The 20,928-nt window shown below is 48.1% G+C and overlaps 1 protein-coding gene across 3 annotated transcripts in view; it reads right to left on the bottom strand.

Moving 5' to 3' along the window:
* FBXL19 (F-box and leucine rich repeat protein 19) overlaps positions 1–18,725 on the bottom strand; it is a 33,374-nt gene extending 14,649 nt beyond the window's left edge. Inside the window, exons 1-8 of one of the 3 annotated variants that reach the window (XM_083584164.1) lie at positions 17,286–18,725; positions 17,020–17,070; positions 10,490–10,694; positions 8,009–8,152; positions 7,804–7,890; positions 4,952–5,167; positions 3,692–3,724; positions 2,650–2,790 (exon numbers count right to left, since the gene is read on the bottom strand). In XM_083584164.1, the coding sequence (XP_083440290.1) occupies positions 2,650–2,790; positions 3,692–3,724; positions 4,952–5,167; positions 7,804–7,890; positions 8,009–8,152; positions 10,490–10,663 (795 nt within the window). In that variant the 5' untranslated portion in view covers positions 10,664–10,694; positions 17,020–17,070; positions 17,286–18,725. Of the gene's footprint in view, positions 1–2,649; positions 2,791–3,691; positions 3,725–4,951; positions 5,168–7,803; positions 7,891–8,008; positions 8,153–10,489; positions 10,695–15,781; positions 16,167–17,019; positions 17,071–17,285 lie in introns of those variants that run through there. The other 2 variants (XM_083584166.1, XM_083584165.1) reach the window with 2 other exon arrangements.
* Between the last annotated feature and the right edge of the window lie 2,203 nt (positions 18,726–20,928).

The raw sequence follows: 20,928 nt of genomic DNA, 5'->3' as shown, positions 1-20,928 counted from the left end.
TTTGGCTTTCATCCGGATGCCCTACCTGTTTGCAGGACTACAACTCCCATCATCCCTGACCATTGGTAATGCTGGCTAGGGGTGGATGTGTTTTGGGAATCCACTCTCTGGAGGGCACCACGATCCCACCCTGCCTGGACCTTTTCATCACATGTCTTGAAAAAGAAGCTGGGGTAGCTCAGCTGGTATGAGACTCTTAATCTCAGGATTAGGGGTTCAAGCCCCATGTTGGGCAAAAGATTCCTACATTGCAGGGGATTGGACTAAAGGACCCTCGTGGTCCCTTCCAATTCTACGATTCCAGGATCTCCCTTCCAGAGGGTATTTACCAGGACTGGATTAAGACCTTTAGAGGCCCTAAAGCTAAGCACTTTAAAAGATTTTGGTACCCCCACATATATCTAATTCAAAATAGAAACCGTGTAATAAATTGTTATTGTTTGAAATGAAATAAAACATACAGTAAGATGGAAAATGTCTATTTTTTTGTACACTTCCACTTTATTCCATGAAACACACAATTTAATTGCTATCTTACAGCTGAATTAATGTAGATAGATTTTGTCTCAGTATTTGTGAACTGAAAAGTGAAGTTGCTGGCCCATGGTAAATCCAGCAATGGAAAATTTCTGTGGTGCCCCCCTTCCCTTAATGTCCTAAGCATGTGCTTATTTTGCTTTACGGTCAATCCAGACCTGGCGCTTACCAATGGTAGGATTGACATATTCATTTCAAAACAAGGGATTCTTGCCAGGAGGGAAGATCCCAGCATCCTGCTACCCTAGATATATATGAAATGCAACTCTCAACGCTCAAGAGACACAGTCTGGGCTCAGGGCTCCCATGTACAGTCTGCTTGGAATTCCACAACAGAAGACAAGGCGGGATGCAAGTGGACTGAATAAAGCATTCCACCATCTCCCCAACCACCTCCCAAGATCAACGGAGAGCAAGCCCTTTAAGTCTGGCCTCTACGTGATCCGGCTGCTTTCGCAACATCCAGATTAGATGATGGGGAATGCACCCACAAAGGTGAGTGATTAGTTAAGGTCTCTAGAGAAAACTCCAGGTCCAGCTGCTCCCCCCTTCAGACAGGAGGCTGATACCACTTTCTCCGCAAATCTAACCATGGGGATGGGCAAAGAATCTACTTTGCTGCCATAGCAGCATCTCTGACCAAGCATTTAGCAGTTTTTGACTGGACGCTGCTTTTCTGCCATGCCCTGCACGTTGTTGTTGGAAGACAAGACAGAAACGTGGTTGTTGTTTTTTAATCAACAAAGTTGCCTGCAGACTCACCAAAGCCCAAGTCTTCTGGACAAAGCGGGCAAGTTTGGAAAAACCAATAGCCAGAGACGTTAAGGGTCAGTATTTTTTTAAAGGAGCATTTTAGTGTTTTCAATATGACGTTACCTGCCTTGTGGCTTTGAGATGGACAGGCTATAAATCAAATAGTTGTAAAGGATCAAGAAACCACGTCGTGTTTGTGAAAATCGAAAATGCCTGTATTCGCAGCTGTATCTCAGTGCCCTTCGCTTGTGCGTATTTGACATCCTGCTGGAGGGTGCCGGTGTCAGCTTGGGGAGCTGTCCGTTCGCAGGATACCCCCCTCCCCAAATGGTCAGGTGGGATAATATTCCCTGTCATGTGATTGCAGCCCCACCTAGTGGCCAAAGGGAACACAAGCGCAGTCCTTCTGGATCAGATCAATCACACCACAGCGTTCTGTTCTCACATTGACCAACCAGATGACTCTATGAGCAGTGCATCTCTCTCATTCCTGATCCCCAGCGGCTGGTATTCAAAGGCGTACTGCCTCCGATTCCGGAGCCTTATCCTCCATCCATTCCACTAAACTCATTTTAAAGCCTCCCAAGTTGGCAGCCGTTGCAGCAGTCTGTGGGACTGCTGGTCACGCACACGAAATGGATGCATCACTTGGGGCGCCCATGAAGCCAGCTGGACCGGCAAGAATTTTGGGGGGGGTGGAGTGGCCACTTAGTGACAGCAAGAGACTACGGCGTGAAGGCACCTGGGAAGCTCAGCTTGTCCTGCTCTGGATGAGAGACCAATGAAGGCAATGAAAAAACTGAGAATATGCTTAGCAGAGAATCCCAGCCCACTTTTCCTGAAGGCGGTTTTTTTCCCCCCTTTGTGGGATTGTAGCTCAGTGAGAACATATTTTGTATGAAAAAAAAGAGAAAAGGGTCTCTGCTCAGCCCTGAAGCTCACTGGATGACCTTGGGAATGGTGTCGTCTCTCAGCCTAATCTACATCAAAGGGCTGCTGCGGGGATCAAAAACGGAGACGAGCCACGTATTGCTGCCGTCTGTTTCCATGGGAAAAGGTGGGATAGAATAAACAAATAAAATTCAGCCTTGAAACAGGAGAAGGCTGCTGCTGCCCAGCTACCTCCTATCTACTGCCTCAGCCAGAACCAAGGACTTGTTCTTCTCCTTTCACCATATGAAACTGCTTCTGCCAGATGCCTCTCTCGGTACCAGGCGCTGCAGAAACCCACTGTCTTCACATCCATGTTTTTCGGGCCTCCCAAAAGGCCTCCCCTACGTCTGATTGGGCAAGGCTCTTCCTACGTGCCTGAAGGCTGCCAGCCACACACAGACGCCCCAGCTAAACCCCACCTCTCACCTCTAAGTCGCTGGCGGTGATCTGATTCAAGTGGATGGAGGGGTGGGAGATGGTGCCCTTCACCTCAAAGTCCCCACTGCCCATGCGGCTCCAGGTCTGCATGGATTGCAACTTGTTCCCATCGGGCTGCTGCTCAGTGGCCTGGAAAGGAAAGGTGCGGGCAGAGGAGAGGGAGAGGGAGAGGGAGAGGGAGAGGGAGAGAGAGAGAGAGAGAGAGAGAGAGAGAGAGAGAGAGAAGTTCAAGTGAGCTAGAGAGAGAGAGATGCATCTTAGGACATGCAAGCGACTTGAGAAAAACGTGCACTGAATTGTGTGAACCTCCATTTGGAATCTGACAACAGCAGCCCCCTGGGTTTATATGAACAGGATCAGGGCCTGGGAGATGGCTCGGCATTCTGCCCAGTGAAAATGCAGCAGGCTCAGCCTCTGTCACTCTAGAGGACGGAGAAGGAAACGTCAGGGAAGCTGATTGTAGCTAAATGTTAGGAGAAACTTCCTCAACAGCACAAGCTGTTTGAAAGCAGAAAGACAACTGCCCCAGGAGGTGGGGGTGGACTCTTCTTCGCTGGGGGTGTTTCTGAGACCAGGTAGCAGATAAGCTAAAGCTGAGAGGTCAGACATCTGTTTAGCATGCAGAAAGTCCCAACTTCTCCCAGTAAGCCTGGGAGAGACCCCCTGGCTGGAATCCTAGAAAGCACCGCTGCCAGCTAGTGCAGATGAAGACTGAACTAGGCAGGCCAATGGTCTGAGTTGGCATGAGGCAGCTTCCTGGGATGATCCTGTACGGAGGAGGAGGATGGAATGGAGGTTCTGCGACCTAATGTCGTGCAAGAGCCATGCTGGCGGACAGAACAGGCGCACATCTTGCTCAAATGTGCTAGAGAAATACAAGGTGCACTCACATGCTGGTAAGCAGGTCACTCCCTTTCCACTTCTCTCCGCACAGCCTCCATGTCCTGGTTCCCCCTGCTATCCCCCTGTTATCTTATCCTGGCCTTGCTCCATGAAATCAAGCTGGGCGAGAAAACTCACAAGCACTCACCTTCTTCAAATGCTTTTCCCGCGTGCCTTTTAACTGCAAGAGAGAAGAGAAGACTGTTGGAATTCTGGGCTGCAGTGTCTCTAATTCAGAAGACCCAAGAAGGATTTTGAGGGCAAAGGAAAGCCTTTGGGAATGAGGGCAAGCTGGGAGGCTGTCCCATCAGGTGCAGCAAGTTACTGGGTGTAAAGGAACAAAGAAAAAAGGTGCGATGGGATGTTCTGGAGGAAGGAGTTAGCTCTCCCCTCTGCCCATCCCTCTTAGTGTGGTCAGCGCAGAAGACCAAAACCATAAGCCTGATCAACAACTCAGGAAGGAGGAGTAAAAATGCCCATTTGCGGGGTCCAATGTAAACCACACTTGCAAATGGACAAAGCAGGGCTGACTGTCAGCACCAATCATTGGGTCTGCCACCCGATGCCCAGTGACTGATAGGTGGGCAGCCCCATATACCTATCCCAAGCAGGGTGCTGAGGGCAGGCCAGTTCTTGATCTGGCTCTGGAGCTGAAACACATGCTCCATTCCTGCTCCAATGTGCCAGGAGGGAACTGGAACTCCTGGATCTCACTCTCAGTAGGAAGGAATAACAGAGCTCAACCTCATGTTAAGCAATCTCAGGCCTAATTTCAAAAAGCCTCTGCAAGCCATCAGTTCAGATCACTAGGAACAGCCGTTTGTCCCTCCTCTGGCCCCCACCCCATTGGGTCAAAAGAAAGAAGGGGTGTCAGAAAGAACCTCCCCGCTCGGAGGCAGCATGGCACAGAATCTCAGCTGCTCTGAGACAAAACGCGAAAAGGGCTATTGCCTTCGCATATTGCTCATGGCCTTCCTGGAAGCAGCTGTCTGCCACTGCGAGGAAATGGGATGCTTGGCCAAAATGGACCATTGGTGTGATCCAGCTGGAGTCTTCTAGTGGGGTGATCCTAGGAGGCCAGAGGTCCTCCACGTTTAGTGGGCTCAGAAACACATCTGGAAATCTGAGGAACAGGCTCCATGATTTAAATCGCCCTTTGACACCTTGCCAATGTAAATCACCTTGATTTGAAATCAAACCATCCCCCGCCAAAAGGGGGGGGGAGAGATCCTGAAAGGCATTGTAAAAAAAGAAAAGGGGGCAGGAAGATAGAGGGGCTTGGTTAGCACTGAAGGAGGGTCTCAGGGGGGTGCTGTGGTGCCCAGAACCACACTGGAGACCCCAGGAGAAGACCCTGGGTCCCTGGCCAGGCACGCAACATCCGTCAGACAGAGTGGCAGCCTCTGACCTTTTTCTTGGGCCCTGTGTCTGGGGGTGGCAGCTCCTTCTCCTTCTTCCGCTTGTGGGTCCCAGCCTGAACCGGGCTTTCCTCCGTGGGCGGCGGGGGCAAAGGCGGCGCCGGTGCCAACTTCTTCTTGTTCTGAGCAGGCTCGTCCGTCAGCTTCCACCGGACGCCGTCCTCGCCGTTGTCGGAACGCCGCTTCCCCGTGCCATCGCCCGAGTCCTGCGGGTGCAAGGAGGGGAGAGGGGCAGGGGCAGTTAGCGGGCAGCCACAATTCACCTGCGTGCAAGATGGAGCAAGGGAAGGGGAAGGAAGAGGGCAAGCAGCCTGCCAGCCGCTTCCTGCTACCCGAAGAGAACAGGGGGACGGTGGGATGGGCTTCGGCAAAAGCGAGAGGACTCTCAAGAGCAGCAGGACAGGGATCACCTGCACTGGGCACAGACCCGACAGCAGCAGGATGCGGCCACTTGCAGACGGCTCAACACACGTGGGGAGTTTTATTTTAAACACGGCAAGTTGTCCTTGAGCGTGGACGAACGTAAACATGTTTTCCAGATGGCAGACAAAGAGCCAGACACTGGTTTTGCTCAGGAACTCCAAAGGAAGATAAAAAAGGAAGGTGGGAAGAACAAGGTTCTTGCATTTCTTGCTGGGTGGATAAAAATCAATGGTTTTTTTATTTTAAAAAATAAATAAATCTGATTTTTTAAAATTTAAATCTGATTTTTAAAATGAAATGTTTTTGGATGAAAAATCTTTCTAAAGATCGTTTTCTATTTAAATTACATTATAGTCATTTGTTTTAAGTTTTTCATGTGTGCTGAAACTCATTCTAAGTTTTTTTTTAATTGTTTAATCACATCAGTTAACAAACTTGTATATATATGCTATGTTATTGCTTTAGTTAAATAAATTGTTTAAATTATTATTAAGGAAATGATTATTTTTCTCCTTCCAATAAAGTACAGCAGAAAACACTGTCCAAATATAAACAGTTAACTTATTAAACCTCACAATAATGTCATAATTATCTGTATATGTGTTTCTAATAATATAAACAAATCAGTAATTTTTGATATAACTGTAAAAAGTACTCTGAAAATTTATTATTCCAAAACCGAAACCTTCATCTGGTTGTAAATATTAAGATTATACCAGCAAAAATGAGTCTTTCTGTAAGAAAATGATTTAAATCAAGTCTTACTGACTAGTGATTTAAATCGTGATTTAAATCAAATCCACCCTGATTTCTTGTAATCTTTTCGTGCTGAGGCACTCACAGGAAAGAACTGGCGGAAGGCAGGCAGGGGAGACATCACCACTGTTACACACAGATTCTCCCCTGCAAAGCACGACAGCCTTTTCAAAATGTTGCTCCTCATGGGCAGTTTCCAAAATGGGAAATGTGCCCTTTTATATTTATCATCACCAGAACGTCAACCACAACATTACTTTGCCTCCTGGAGGTACACAGTTGGCTGGGACATGTAGGGAGTGTAATTTTAGAGGGCAAAACTTAATTTTTGAAAAATTTCTTCAGTGAGGGATCTTAATACGTTTCTGAGTGTGATGAATTCAAATCTGCTATTATTTTTGTGACTGGACAACATTTAGCTTGGCGAGTCTATGTTTGGTGAAGAAGCATATAAGTTGTTTTCCGAGAATCAAATGATTTCAATTTTATCTTCTGAACGTGTCAGCTAATGCTAAATAAAATAATAAATAATAATAATAATAATAATAATAATAGTATTGATATACAATACTAATATATAAAACATTAACATATAATACATTTACAGAATATGATTTCTATGTCTTTTACACACAATTTAGTTTTGTTTGGTAAGTAAAATAAATATTACCATATTTACGCAAATCTAATGTGCCATCGAATCTAATGGGCACCTCAATTTTCAAAACCTTGGAGCCAAAAAAGTATTTGCTGGCGAATGTAAATGCGCCATCAAATCTAATGCACACCCTAATTTTCACGACGTAATTTGGCCAAAAAAATTACCCATTACATTTGAGTAAATACGGTAATTAAACCAGAATAACTTTTGAATTCCCAAGTCATGTTGCAACTTTTTAGCACCCCTCATTTTTGGAATTTGGAAGCTGAAAAAATAAAACTTGCTCCGAACTGGGACATGGCCTTTGCTGTACGTAACTTCCTCCTCAGGAGATTTGAGTGGATCTTTCCACTTTAAGCTTCAGACAAGCTGTTAGGACCCCATTTTAGGGGAATGCCATTTTATAAATACATATGTAGATACAGAAGACCCTGGTTGGGGAGGAGAGACCCGGTTACAAACAGGTGACGATTCACTGGGGAGAAATCTGAGGGCCCAGTGGTTCAGCACCCCCTTTGCCTCATGAGGTCTGGAAGCTTGACTCTACCAAGGCAACAAGCAGCTCCGCTCTCTTTGAGGATGGTGGGCCAGGAGGCCTCGAGAAGAGTTTATTTCCACATGACAACAGGAAATACCGAGCAGGAGTAACGGGAGTGAGGAATTTCAGGCCACGTATTCCCTGCACCCAGGGCCCCACAACCATCCATCACTCCCCCCCAGTGCTGGCTGGGAGGGGGCAAGGGAAAAGCACAGAACCTGGGAGCCTAACCTGGATGTGGAAGCAGCTAATTAGGGCAAGGAGCCCAAAGGGCAAAATCAAACTGAAAAGATACACACACAAACCTGGCTCCATTACGCCCACCCTCCCCAGCACATACACACAGAGCCTCCCAAAGCAAGACTGGCCTGGGTGGGCACAGATGGCCCCCCGGCCCACACTGGGCTGGCCGTGCAAAGGTCTTCCGTCGCCCCCACCGCACTGTCCAGCAGACCCAGACGTACTTTCATCGATTTGCCTTCTCTCTTGCACTTGGGGCATTCCCAACAGTTTGGAATCTCGTTGTTGATGACCCCTTCGGCTTTCCCCATCTGCAAAAGAGAAAAGGGGTGACAGCATCTGTTAGGCCCAAAGAGTGGGGTTGTCGTTGTCGTTTGAAAGGGCCAGTTTCTCTCTCTCTCTCTTTCTCTCTCTCGTTCACTCCCTCACCTTCAAGCAGCCCGGATGCACAATCTCGTTGCAAATGGTGCACTCCATGAGCGACAGGTTGAACTTCTCCTCTTCGCCCTCCACTGTGTCCTCTTTCCCGGCCTCCCCACACACCAGGCACACGGCCGTGTGAGGTAGAACTGGCTGCAACGAGAGAGGGGTGGGAAGTGAGGGGCAGGGGTGGAGGGTCGGGGGCAGGGATGGGGGTTCACTCATGTGAGGCTCCTTCCCACCCCGCAGAAACAGGTTATAACGAGGAACTGCGGGAAAAGTCAACGAATCGACAGTACATTAGATGCGTGCAGCGGCTCTCCCATGCAGCTAACTGAGATGCCTGAAGAAGCCTATCTTCGGCCATTTCCCAATCCACTGCACCATTGCTCGTGGGAACGCACTGCATTTTTTCACCGCCGAATGCAATGCCCGGTTTCGAAACTTTGCATCAGAAGTATTGGTTAAAACGCATTCTATGTGAACTGGGGTAGCTCAGATCGTAGAGGATGAGGCTCTTAATCTCAGGGCTGCAGATTCAAGCCCCACGTTGGGTAAAAGGCTCCTATTTTGTCTCAGAGGCTCCGTCGTGGTCCCTTCCAACTCGGCAATTTTATGATTCAATTCTTTCACAAAGAATACACACCCCAGACACATACACAGAGCGCCCGGTTCCTGAGCTTTCATAAGAGGGGCAATCACTGGCATTAAGACTTTGAAACACAGGACAAGCCACTCTGCAGATATTTCAGGAAAAGAACACCACTCCGCAATTGCTATGGGACCTTCTATGAGGCTGGGGAGAAATGATCGGGTGGGAGGCTCCTAGAATAACTGCGGCTTGCAGCATCTAAACAGATCAAAGATTACTTTTGCTTCAAATCAAACAAGTCTCCTGCAGCCTATCATGCGAAATCCAAAACATGCAGATCCAAAACATGCGAAAAAAGAAAAGAAACCCAAATCATGTGATAAACTCAGTTCCCGGGCTGCACAATTCCAGGATTGGGAGACGGAGGCATCTTCGAATGCTCACATATACAAACAAACATATTCCATCCCTGCAAGCAAAAGCCGGCTTGCAAGAAGAACCTGCAGCTCTTCTGCCTGACATGGCAGCTGTTTAGATGCAGAGAGTTCCTTTGCAAAGTTCTTCACTCGCTCACATGATGTGATCTGGTTTTACATGCAACGCTCAGCAGGTTCCAACATGCAGTAAAATAGCTCGAGGGACAGTGCTGACACATCAGAGAGCACGTGAGGCAAACTGAGTATGTGAAAGCCCTCCTATGTAGAAATAATAATAATAATAATAATAATAATAATAATAATACAAATCCTGCATGTAGAAAGTAATTAAGTCAGCATGTCAAGCAGGACACTTTCACTTTTCAAGTCTCCCTTCCTAACATACTAGCTTTCTATATATAGGGAGCAGTGTGGTCTTGCACAGATGCAGATATATTTGTAAACATTGAGAATTCCTCCATGCCAAGCCCCCCACCTGCATCCTGAATTATTAAACCCCGGTTAGAACTGTACCCCACCCTTTTTTTCTACACGTCTGACATATCTGAGAGTCACACGCAAAGCCAGAAGAGACAGGAACATGCGGCAAGAATGAGGACTTTGAAAAGAGATGCGGCCGGCATTTTTAATGACCTGCCTCAACCCTTGAGAGAACCAGGAGTGCATGAGAGTTTATGAAGACTCCCTCAATGCAGGCTTGATGGCATTTACCTTCACAATCCTAAGGACCAGAAACTTATGCCGCATTTAAAATCACGTTCAAATTTTCTTTGCTAATTTAAAATCACAGCACATCTCAAGCAATTAACCCAGAAATCACTTGTCATGTTTCTTTCATGGGCAGGCAAGTTAGAAAATGGACATAATTGGAAACACAGTTCATATTCCACGTTGGATGGTTGGCGATGAAAGGTATGGTCTTTGGCTCTTTTAGAGAAATTGACACAACAAGAGAGACGTTGAGGAATCATCTAAGAGCAGTGATGGCCAAACTTGGCCCTCCAGGTGTTTTGGGACTACAATTCCCAACATCCCTGACCACTGGTCCTGTTAGCTAGGGATGATGGGAGTTGTAGGCCCAAAAACACCTGGAGGGCCAAGTGTGGCCATCACTGATCTAAGAAGATACCTTTACTGAACTTTAGTGTCCTCTCCTATAAGTTAACAGAGGTGACTCTGGACTCTCATACGGCATGGCAGTCCAGTTCATTTTGGAGCGAATAGTGACACACACTTTGAATGCCGCTATTGGATAGCCAGTGCCTTACCACTTTGCTGTTGGGCATATTAGTTTTTCCGTGAAAACTTTAATGAAACCAATGGGGCTTTTTTTGCACCTCCGTTACCAATCTGCGCCAAACTGCCCCTCTATTTGCCATGTGGAGTCGGGGGACCAGCAGCCCCAAACCCTGGACAGAAACCCACCCTGCAATCCACCCTCCCTCCCACTTCCCCACTCACCGCCGTGCACTGCCGCTGGAGGCAGGACTGCTTCATGCGCCCTGGCCCCCCGAACTTCTTCATGTCCTTGCAGAAGTGGCACTCCCCACACTCCGACCGCAGGCAAGCTTTGCACTTCCGGCACCGCGTCCGCCGCCGGCGAGCTCCAGCCCCCGCCCCTTTGCTGGACGACATTGGCTACGTCCCGCTTCAGCTACTCTCTGGGCTGCAAGGGGAGAGAAAGAGAGAGAGAGGTGCGCAAGCGATGAGCGAGCAACCGCTTTCCAAGGCGGGCAGACAGGTGGGCAAGGAAAGTGGCAGCCGCCGAGGTGAAGAGGAGAGAGGCAAACTGAAACGCAAAAACAAGTGAACCGAGATCCTGGCATAATCGTCAAGGGGCGGAAACTGTTAAACGTGCAATGCGCTGGAAGAAGAAACTGGAGCGGTGGAAACCCTTTGCTCACAGGCCTGGCTAAGACTGCCAAGATTTCCAATGCGGCCTGCAAGGTCATGATGGACGCACCAAGGCCACCTGCCTTACATCTGATGTCATGTAAGGGCCAAGCAAAGATGTGGTTCAGATGAAAAGGAGGGTGCAGACACAGCTGATCAGCCCTGCACAACAGGGCAGATGCAGAGAGCAGACGTCCCCATCATCAAGGCATCATGGAATGAACAGTTCAGGTCAAGAAATATTGCACCCATTCAAAGTGAAATTGGGGCAACCCACTACAGCAGGACGCCTTGGTGTCCCTCCCAGCTTTGGGAAGGGTGAAGGGCACGAGGGGTCCAGCGTCAATATGCACCTGCAGTTTGGCAGATTTGGGGAACTTGGGGTCTGCAGTGGGCCCACAACTCTGAGCCTGTGAAGAACCTTAGCACCCCACAGAGGGTGGAACCACAAAGCAGTGCATCCCATCACCGTCTAGGCTAGGACAAACCCGGACATCTTGCAGAACTTTTCAGTCAGGCCTGGTTCTTTGGTGCGAGCAATCAAGAGCCTCATTTTGCAGCTCTCATTTTGCCACAGACTGCATTGCTCAACTTCACCTACAGCAGCCTGTTCTGTGCTATCGTTCTGTGTGTGTGTGTGTGTGTGTGTGTGCGCGCGCGCACACACGCACACACACACACACAGGATTTTCATTCTTCTCCAAGATCAGGGAAATGCTCCGGACACGCGACAGAGAGCTCTTGACATGCTTCTTGTTATAAACAGGAAGCCTGTGTATATGGCCATGGCTTTAGATTTTGTCCGAAACAGAACTGGGAGGGGTGGAACACTTCACACCCCTTAGGAGCAAGCCACTTTACTGGAGCAGGGGGGAAAAGGTATATGTGTCTGCAGGCCCCAACGGCCACAAAAACTAAGTTTTAAAAAATGTTCTGTTGCTGAACAAACCACACATACACACAGACACAACACCCTACAGCTCTCTCAGAAACATTGCACAGCGGAGTAAGGAACCAAGCGAGATTACAATATCAGCACCACCAAGAATGCAGAGCAAATCAGCCTTTGCTGAATATAACCACACGACAAAGTTTAGAAACAGAAGTTTCAAAAAGAGAAAATAAACTCATTAACGATTTTAGAACCTCTGCTTCCCAGCATTTGAAAAGTCTTACATCTTCTACCATCCTGACCAAGCTTAATAAAACCCAGTATTGATAGTTGCAAAACTACAACTAGGGTCCAAAAACAAACAAAGTCAACAAGCCCGATCCTTCTCACACAATTAATTCTACATGTTTAAAAGGGCTTTGGGACACCTGCATTTCCGGACAAAGCTCCCAATCCCACAGAGGAGCCACTTTTGAATCCTCTTTATCTTTCTTTCAAAAGCAGCTGGTGCTATGGGATGAGGTCTGCTGTTTCTGTCTGTTTGCACCCTGATCTATATGAAAAAATACAGAAAGAAAGCTAGGGCTCTAATTTATTTATTTCCTTCCCTGGGTTACTTGTTCCAAGACATGATCTTCAGGTACATGAAGCAGCAACCTTCCTAACGCTAAGCAGGCTGTGCAGCAACACCTTTTTATAAGCTGTTTTAAGGTCCATCATGGGAGAAATGCAGGATATATGGGGAGTAAATTTAAGTGATAAAAGGGGTCCCCATCCAACAGAGAGTCTTCTGGTTTGCCTCAGCATCCGGAGAGTTCTCAAGGAAAACAAACTTCCCTCCCCTGTAACAGTTATCACACAAAAATGGGTTGGGAGTCAAAATATCAGAAACCCACAACAACGCTTGGGAGGGGAAAATATCAAGCAGGGAGGGCAAAAATTGCAAGAAGCAACCTTGAGAATATTTGTGCTCCAAAACAAAAAGGTTCGGCACCAAAGCTTCCGTTTTCATCCCCAATAAAAACTGAGGTGCATGGCAACATGAGTAAATGATGCAAAGTTGAGCAGTTTTCCTCCTCTTCACATTATTTATTCTGTTTATGCTCATGACAGACAGCAAATATTTCCCTAAGATTCTCTCTCTACCCCTCCACCCCATCACTGAAAATCCAGCACAGCTCCCTCATCCCCACTGAGCTGCAAGCTTTCAAACCTAGAAACGCGGTCCTGATGCTGACTGCACTGTCTAAACATCAACTTTTGCACATGCCCAATACAATCACAGAATACGCATGGCTCTGGATGCAATTATACAGCAATAGCCAATAAAGAAGAACAAATCTAAGAACCTTTGCAGTGGGTTTCTTTTTGTTATTGAAGGAAAAGTGCCCAATTAATTATTTTTTTACAGCGGTTGGAGGGTGCGTTTTTTAAAAAGGGTAACTCTTCTGAAATGCTTGAAAAAATGTAGTTGTCCCCAGCTGATAAAATCTACTTAGTTTATTCTGTCAGCAGAGGAGTAAGGGGCATCCAAGGAAATGCCTTGCTGATCGAGCTACTGCAATGGCAAGAAAGATGGACTCAGATCCTACCTCTGTCAGAGATTCATCATATATCCTTTGACGCATCACTTCGGCTCAACCACGGGCCTGTCTCTCTCTAAAATAAGAGCAAAACTGAACCACCTCACAAAAACTCTGTGCAGGTTACAAGCCTGATATTAATGACAAAGCTGTAGCGGAATAAAAAGAAGCTGGATTCTAATAATGCGGCAGCTCAATGGGGACCTTTTAGGTTAAATCAAGGGATGGACTTCACTGCTCTCACTCTTCTGCCTGCTTACACCAAAGTCACAAAAGACACTGTGATTTACAGCTGCTTTAATTACAGGTGCCCATGGTGCTGGGATGCCGGTTCTCCCCCCATCTACTGTTTTATAGAAGGGGCTGAAAGGAAACAGGTGAGTTCCCCCTCCTAAAGAGACAGGGAGATCAGCAAATGAGAAGGACAGCAGAAGCACCCTAGCTATGGGCAGCACCTTTAAAAAAAAAAAAAAAAGAGTGATTCTCTGTTACTTGTTAACATGTGGCTGCCAAGATTGCACTGCTTTAATGCGGTTTACGACAAGGAAGGGGGACCTGTGGCTCTCCAGATGCTGCTGAACTACAACTCCCATCATCCCTGGCCATTGGCCATGTTGGAATCCAACAACATCTGGAAGGCCACAGGTTGCCCACCTCTGGTTTAGAATGAGGCATTTGCAGGTTTCATGTCACTATCCTGAAAGGTGAACCTTCACAAGGAAATACTGCAGGCAGGGCATGAAAAATATTTCATGCTTCTAGAAACCAGGATCTGGTTTAGAAAAAAAGAGAAAAGAAGGAAACGCCAACAAGTCACTGATTGTGGGTGGGGGGACAAGTCAAATTCTTGGGAACCAACATGGTATCTCAAAAGAAATTTCCCAGTTCTGTCTGGAGGCCTGCTTGCCAAGCTAGCAGCTCAGATGTGGAATTGATACAAAAATGATAAACGACAATTATCAGTAGTATGGGCATGGGATGTTTGAGTTCTACCTTCATAAAACAAAGGGAAGAACTACTGTAATGCACAAGGAGCTTCCTGTCAATATGGACTGGAAGTGGAGTTTTTTGGGGGGATAGGATACAGAGAAGGAGAGAAATCACACAGTAATAAACAGAAGATGAAGGCAAGGCTGTAGAAAGCTTTTCTAGGGGCAGCACTTCCCAAAACATTATTAGTCCCATTGAAATAAAACTACATGCTTAATCTAAGAGCAACCATTTTCACAGGGCCTTTCTTGAAGCAGGGAGATATGGAACAGGGGAAAGATGGCAAAGGAGGAGGGCAGAGAACAGATTTCATATCAGAAGCAGAAAGGGAAAGCCAAAAAGGAAAGGGCTACATTTGCATCATTAGCAACTGTCGCTGATGACAATCGTTAATATAACACCATCAACAGGTACATGGCACAGTAATGCAACCAAAAAAACAGCAGGTCCCTGACCTGAGGTGCTTGCAACTGAAGAACCAGACTCAGAGGCCCCATTGTCTCCTCCACCATCACTACTTAGATCCCAAAGCCTCTGAGAAAAGTTTAAAAAAACACAAAACCACAGCTGGTTCAGATATACTTCTCTGCTCTTTCTACATGATGTCCAGTTGAACTTCCCTTGCGCCATGACGTCACCACATCCCTCCATTGGCAGTGAATGATGTGACAGAGCCACTGAGTTGTTAGAGCAGAGGCAAGTTCTTCCAGGCATTACATAGAGGAGGGGGAAGGGAAGCAGAAGCAGAACTGGCGTTTTCTGAGCAAGTGCTGTTTTGCGAGTAACGTCCAATTTTGCCCTAAATTCTCACGGCAGGGAGAAGCAAAGGAAACAGGGGACAAACACAATCAAGGGGAGTTAACATGTATTTTGGGGAGAGGATCTGTCCCAGTTGGGGAGCAAGGCCTAAAGCATCAAACCAAAATATTCAAGGAGGAACTAGAGAAGAGAAAGTGGTGGCACTTTCTGAATGGCCTCTGCCTGCAATGAACTTATGGTATAGACAGCAGAACACTTCAGTTCCCCAAACTGGAGGGGGAGGGACAGACCTGGGCATGCCCATAACCTTTTGATGTTCTTTGCTGCAAAACACCACCACTTCATCTTTTGATATATATTTTGTAAATTAGGGCAGGGGGTGCTATTAGGGATGAGCTGGTAAAGGGGGAGGAACAGGTTAGGTGGCAGAAGGCCTCGGTGAACCTGAATAAGCCACTTGATCTTGCTGTGCTCTCCCCCCCCTCCACACATACCACAGTGCCCCCGCTTGCAAATGGTCACCAAACACATCCCACAAGCAGCACGCCCGACTTCCTAAGGCCGCCCGCCCGCCAGCCGCCCCCTCGCATGTGGGATCAGGTGGGAGGCAGGCACTTGGGAACTTGGCTGCGATACCTCATCACGCCCCAGCATGGCCTCAGAGCTGACAGGCCCGGTCCTGGCAAGGGATCCCGAACACCTCAGCCCGGCCCTGCACGGTGCCGGCTGCTGGCTCCCCTCGGCTCCTCTCCGCCATCTGCAACCTGCTTGACACATCTCCGCTCTCGCCGCCCCTTTAAAAGCCTCTAAGTCCAGGCAGCTCTCGGGGGCGAGCCTCCTCCGGCAGATCCCTCCGGATCCCGCAGCTCCTCGAGGCGGGAGAGCGGAGCCATCCCGGATCCAGGGCCCCCTGAAATCGGCAGACACGGCCCATCCCCTCCTCTCCTCCGCTTCCCTTCCCCTCCCCTCCCTCCCCCAGGGCTTAAAACATGAGAAACACACAGAGAGAGAGGGAGGCAGGAGCGCTTTACGGCCGGCAATTCCTTCCCCTGGAAATCGGAGAGGAGAAACTTTGGTTCCACGCTTGCCCCCGCGCACACACATCCACACACACAGGCGCAGGACATGCGCGCGCGCCCCGGAGCCACTCCGCTCCTCTCCTCCGCTTCCCCCTGGTGCCCGTCAGATGCTGCTGCCCACCCAGGAAGGGACCCCCTCTTCCCAGTTAAAAAAAAAAAGCAAGCCGGCCAAAAAAAGAGATGCACCCCGGTATCCGCTCGCTCGCACGCCTGCTTTCCTTCTGGGTACAAAAAAATAAATAAATAGCGACGCCCCCCGCCCCCACTCAAAACAATCCAGCCCAAGGTGACAGCACGTAAGGGTGGGAAAGAGGGAGAATGCCCAAGAAAACAAAAACAACAAAGGAGACCCCGAAAGGAATGGGGAAACTGAGGAAAGCACAATAGTGTACCTTGCATTTGAGGGGGGGGCGGGGGAGGTGGAGGCTTAGAAGCTCCAGATCCCACCTCCAACAGATACATTCATGCAACCCGCCTGGTAGCTTAACAGCACTCCCCCCTCCCCAATCCTCCTTCCCTGCATATGAGTTGTTGTGATGTTTTCACATGCTGTGTGCGTTCACACGACCTGCCCTGCATATACAGCTAATTTGGGGGGAAAGGGGTTATTTTGCAAAGCGACTGGGGGTCCTCCTCAAAAGCATCACGTTGGAGGTCGGAGAGGGAGAGCGAATAAATTTTGAATGGGGGGGGGGAGAAAGTGTTGGCTTCGGGAAAAAAGGGACAAGGGTCTCTATTCCTTGAAAAGCATTCTTTCGCAAAGCCAAGAGAGATGGGGGCGGCGGAGGGACTTACCTTTGGGAAGCGCATCCAGGCACCAAAGATTCTTCCTCATCCATCAGCAGCCTCCGAAAGAGAAAAGATGCTGTACGTCTTACAATCGCTACACACACCACACACACACACACACATATATCTACACAAACACTCACATATCACAGACAGGCACCAGCCAAATGTGCCTTAGGATGGGAGGAGATTGGAGACGGGGAGCAGACCCCCCCCTTTAAAATCCATGAAGGGTTTGGGAGCGGGGAGCGAAGGAGAGATGGGCTACTCACCTGCTGTGTGGCCATGGGGCGGATGGCGATTCTAATGCTGGGTTTGTTGTCATGGTGGGCAGTGGAGGGGGGGAGAGAGAAGAGATCCAGCCAGTTGTTGAAGGATTTGTGTGTGCGTGCGTCTCTCCCTCAGTCCCCCCCACAAAAATAGGGGGGTGGAGAAGAGTCGGAGGGGCGGGTCGATCTCCCCAAAGAGGCGATTACAGATTCATAGCAGCAGTTTCCCCCAGTCCTCTCACCCCCTCTCTCCTATTCTACCCTCCACGGTTTCCTTCCTTGCCCTTGGGAGAAAACAAGGGGATGATGTGTGAGGAGGCTTCCCTTCCCCCGAACATCTAAAAAATAACAAGGAAAGCTCCCGCTGTAGCACACATCTACTCAGGGACCCCCTGCACCCCTAATTTTGGATGGAGCCTTGGGCATTGCCTATGCGCGGTGCAACCTCCAGTAACCCCCCCTCCAACCCTCCTTGCTTCCTCCTGACTCCTCCTCCTCTTCTGCCCACCACTGAGATTTTCCTTAGTTGCCAGAACACCCACCCTCCCCTTTTCAAATGTAGGCAGACCACTCCCCTCTCTAAGCCCACTCCCCACTCCTTGGGCTTACTGGAGGTGGGAGAAGAGGAGAAGGAGGAGAAGGGGGACTTGCCCCTTGGCTTGTTACTCCAACAACATCTCCATGCACTTTGGAGAGCGGGGGGGGGGGATCAAAAGCGGGTGGGGGCTAGGTGAAAGCTGTCCCCAAATGTTATTTATGATGATGATGATGATCAGCCTTTCCCTTTAAATCAGGGACATAGCTCTGGCCTCACTCTCACACACAGAGCCCAGATGGAAAAGGCCCAGTGCCTGCCTTGGCGATCTCTCAGCTTTCTGCCCCCCTCCGAAGCAATGAAAGGGTGGGGGTTGTTAACCTTGCAAAACCCTTGCTCCTGCAACGGGGTGGGGCCCTCTAGGCGCTCCCCACTGCCAGCCCCCCGCCCTGCAATCCAAGGGGGGAGTGGGAACCTGGTGCCCCCCCACCCCACCCTTTTCCTCAAGGGGGCTCTGCGCTGCCCAGCTGTCCCTCCCCCCACATAAGGGAGGGTCTTTAAACCCACCCACCCCCCTCCAAAGGGGCAGGTCGGGGAGTGGGGTTCACTCGCCCCCACAGCTCCTCGGAAGGGACAGAGCTAGGCCCCACGGTGCTGGTGGAGCCTCCTCCTCCTCCTCCTCCCCCAGCCTCTCTCATCCTCTCCTCTTCCTCCTTCCCTTTCACATTCACTCACTCACACATACTGATACACACACCTCACTCAACGCATAACACACACACACAAAACCGTCATGGCGGTCTCGGGAAGGCCAAAAGGGAACACTCGACGCGCGGGGGCTCATGGGAGAAGTAGTTTTCTCTGCCACCTCAGACGCATCCGCCTCTATGGGCACCTGGGGGGAGTTTGGACTACAATGGGGATGGCGGCCAATGCCTCCGCGCAATGCCGGGTGGGGGTTGTAGTTTTATTCCCCGCCTCGACTCCTTGGCTCCGTTGGTCGCTATAGCCCCCGAAGAGGTGTTTGGACTACAGCTAAGATGGCAGCTTGCGGCGACTTCGTCCCCAATGCCTCATGGGAAGGGTAGTTTTGCTCACTCATCGGATCAGGCCTGTGTAAGCCAAATTCTCCGAAAGGTGTTTGGACTCCATTTAAGATGGCCGCTGAGGCGAAAGGCATCATGGGAGTGTAGTTCTATCCTCCAGGCCCGTGTCTGGGTATTTCTCGGTGCCTTTATCGTTTGCCTCTAAGTCCTCAAGGAGAATGCCTGGACTACAACTAATATGGCGGAGTAGGAGGGGAGGGGGGAGAGGCATACTGCCGAATGGAATTGCGGGAGATGGTGTTATATACCGGTAGCTCAAAGCTAATTGAGTTCTCTTTTTATTAAGTGAGTAATTCCCATTTGCAAACATTGCACGTTAGTGGTCTGGAAGGCGAACCAAAATGCAGATTTTTTTCGTCTGCATAGGATTGCCACCGTTTGAGTACTTTACCTCTGAGCGTGTACAGAGTTCCTCTTCTCTCAAGGGTATTAATGTGTGGTTTGTTTTCTTACCCTCCTTAAAGTGAAATAAACAAATAAAACAAATGTAGAAAACTTATGGGAGAACTCCTGCAGTTAAAATGGCCTTGTTACCAAAGGTAAATATTTTATTCCAGTTTTCAGCTATAGAACTGCAAGCACAACAGATCGTGAAATGACATGATTTCACTTATGTTTCTTTGGAATAATAAAAGACCAAAAATAGAAGCTGTTGCAGTTCAGTTATGAAAGAAAAGAGGAAGAATATCAGTGGTATGGCTAGTTATATCAATCAAGTAACTAACTGGTTAAAAGAAACAAATTCATAAATATTGCAATTTAAAGAAACTTTAATAAAAGCACCAGTCCATACCACATTTGACATTTGGTTTCAAAGTACTCAAAACAAGACTTTATAATCAGCAATTTGTTATGAATGTGGGACAAGTATGGAATCTGTCTAAGCCCACTGATCTTGCCACATAAATTTGATATTATATGACTCACAAGGTGATTCAGGTTTAAAATTTCAAATGTAGGTAGAACATGATTTTCCTCACTATGGAATTATTCTAGTTGGTAGCAGGAAGCCAACATACAGGGGAGGTCAAAAGCAAATTTAGTGATTTTAATCTTTTTGGGACTTGAATAATTTCAGATCAGCTCATATGAGACTGATAATCAGTGAAGTGGAGAAAGAACCTTTGATAAATTTATCTCACACAGCAAGAAGCATCTCTCCAAAAAGTGTAGCTTCTTAGATACGGCATGATATCTGCATGATACCTCTGGGTCCCTTCCAAACCTCTGATCTTGTGTATGTGGTGTTAGAATCTATGAGGTGAAAACAGCCAGATCTGTTCCTTTGATAAGGTAATGGCCTTGGCTGTCCAGTTAAGTACAGCACTGTCATTTACATGTCCCAAGAGGCTGCCATGGAGACAAAGAGGTGAGCTTGTTCCCACCTCCCCTTGCTAGATGATGTTCTCCATCGAGAGAGATTTCTTGGCTGATACTGGAAACCCAAGGACATGTCTTGCTCTGTGCTGAACCCAAAGTTGGGCTTTGGAGCTTCCATGAAAACCTAATGGAGAAGCAAGATCTGTTTGAGTATTAATGCTGTGAGCGCTTTCATCCTTTGCTCAGGTTGTATATATGTGAAAATAAAACCATATATCCTAAAGACACCACAGTCTCCATGGACCTTCACTCAAAGGAAAGCAAACCCTGTGTAAGTGCAGGAACCCCTGAAGTCCCTCACTGCTCAGAGATAAGGGTGCAGGCAACAATATTTATATGTAGAGAAGTTGAAGTAGAGAAGTTGATAATAAATGTTGGAAATGTAAAGAAAAGGAGGGTACATTCTTTCACCTTTGGTGGACGTGCCCGAAGATTAAGGCATTCTGGGAAATGATCTATAATGAACTTAAAAAGGTATTTAAATATACTTTCCCTAAGAAACCAGAGGCCTTTCTCTTGGGTATTGTCGGACAGGGGGTGTTAAAGATGGATATAACTTTCTTTTTGTACGCTACAACAGCAGCTAGAATACTTATTGCGAAGTACTGGAAGACGCAAGAACTAC

The sequence above is a fragment of the Podarcis filfolensis genome, assembly GCF_964270895.1.
Source record: "Podarcis filfolensis genome assembly, chromosome: 13".
NCBI lineage: Eukaryota > Metazoa > Chordata > Lepidosauria > Squamata > Lacertidae > Podarcis > Podarcis filfolensis.
The sequence above is the reverse complement of the archived record's forward strand: the minus strand, read 5'-3'. Positions and strand labels throughout refer to the sequence as shown.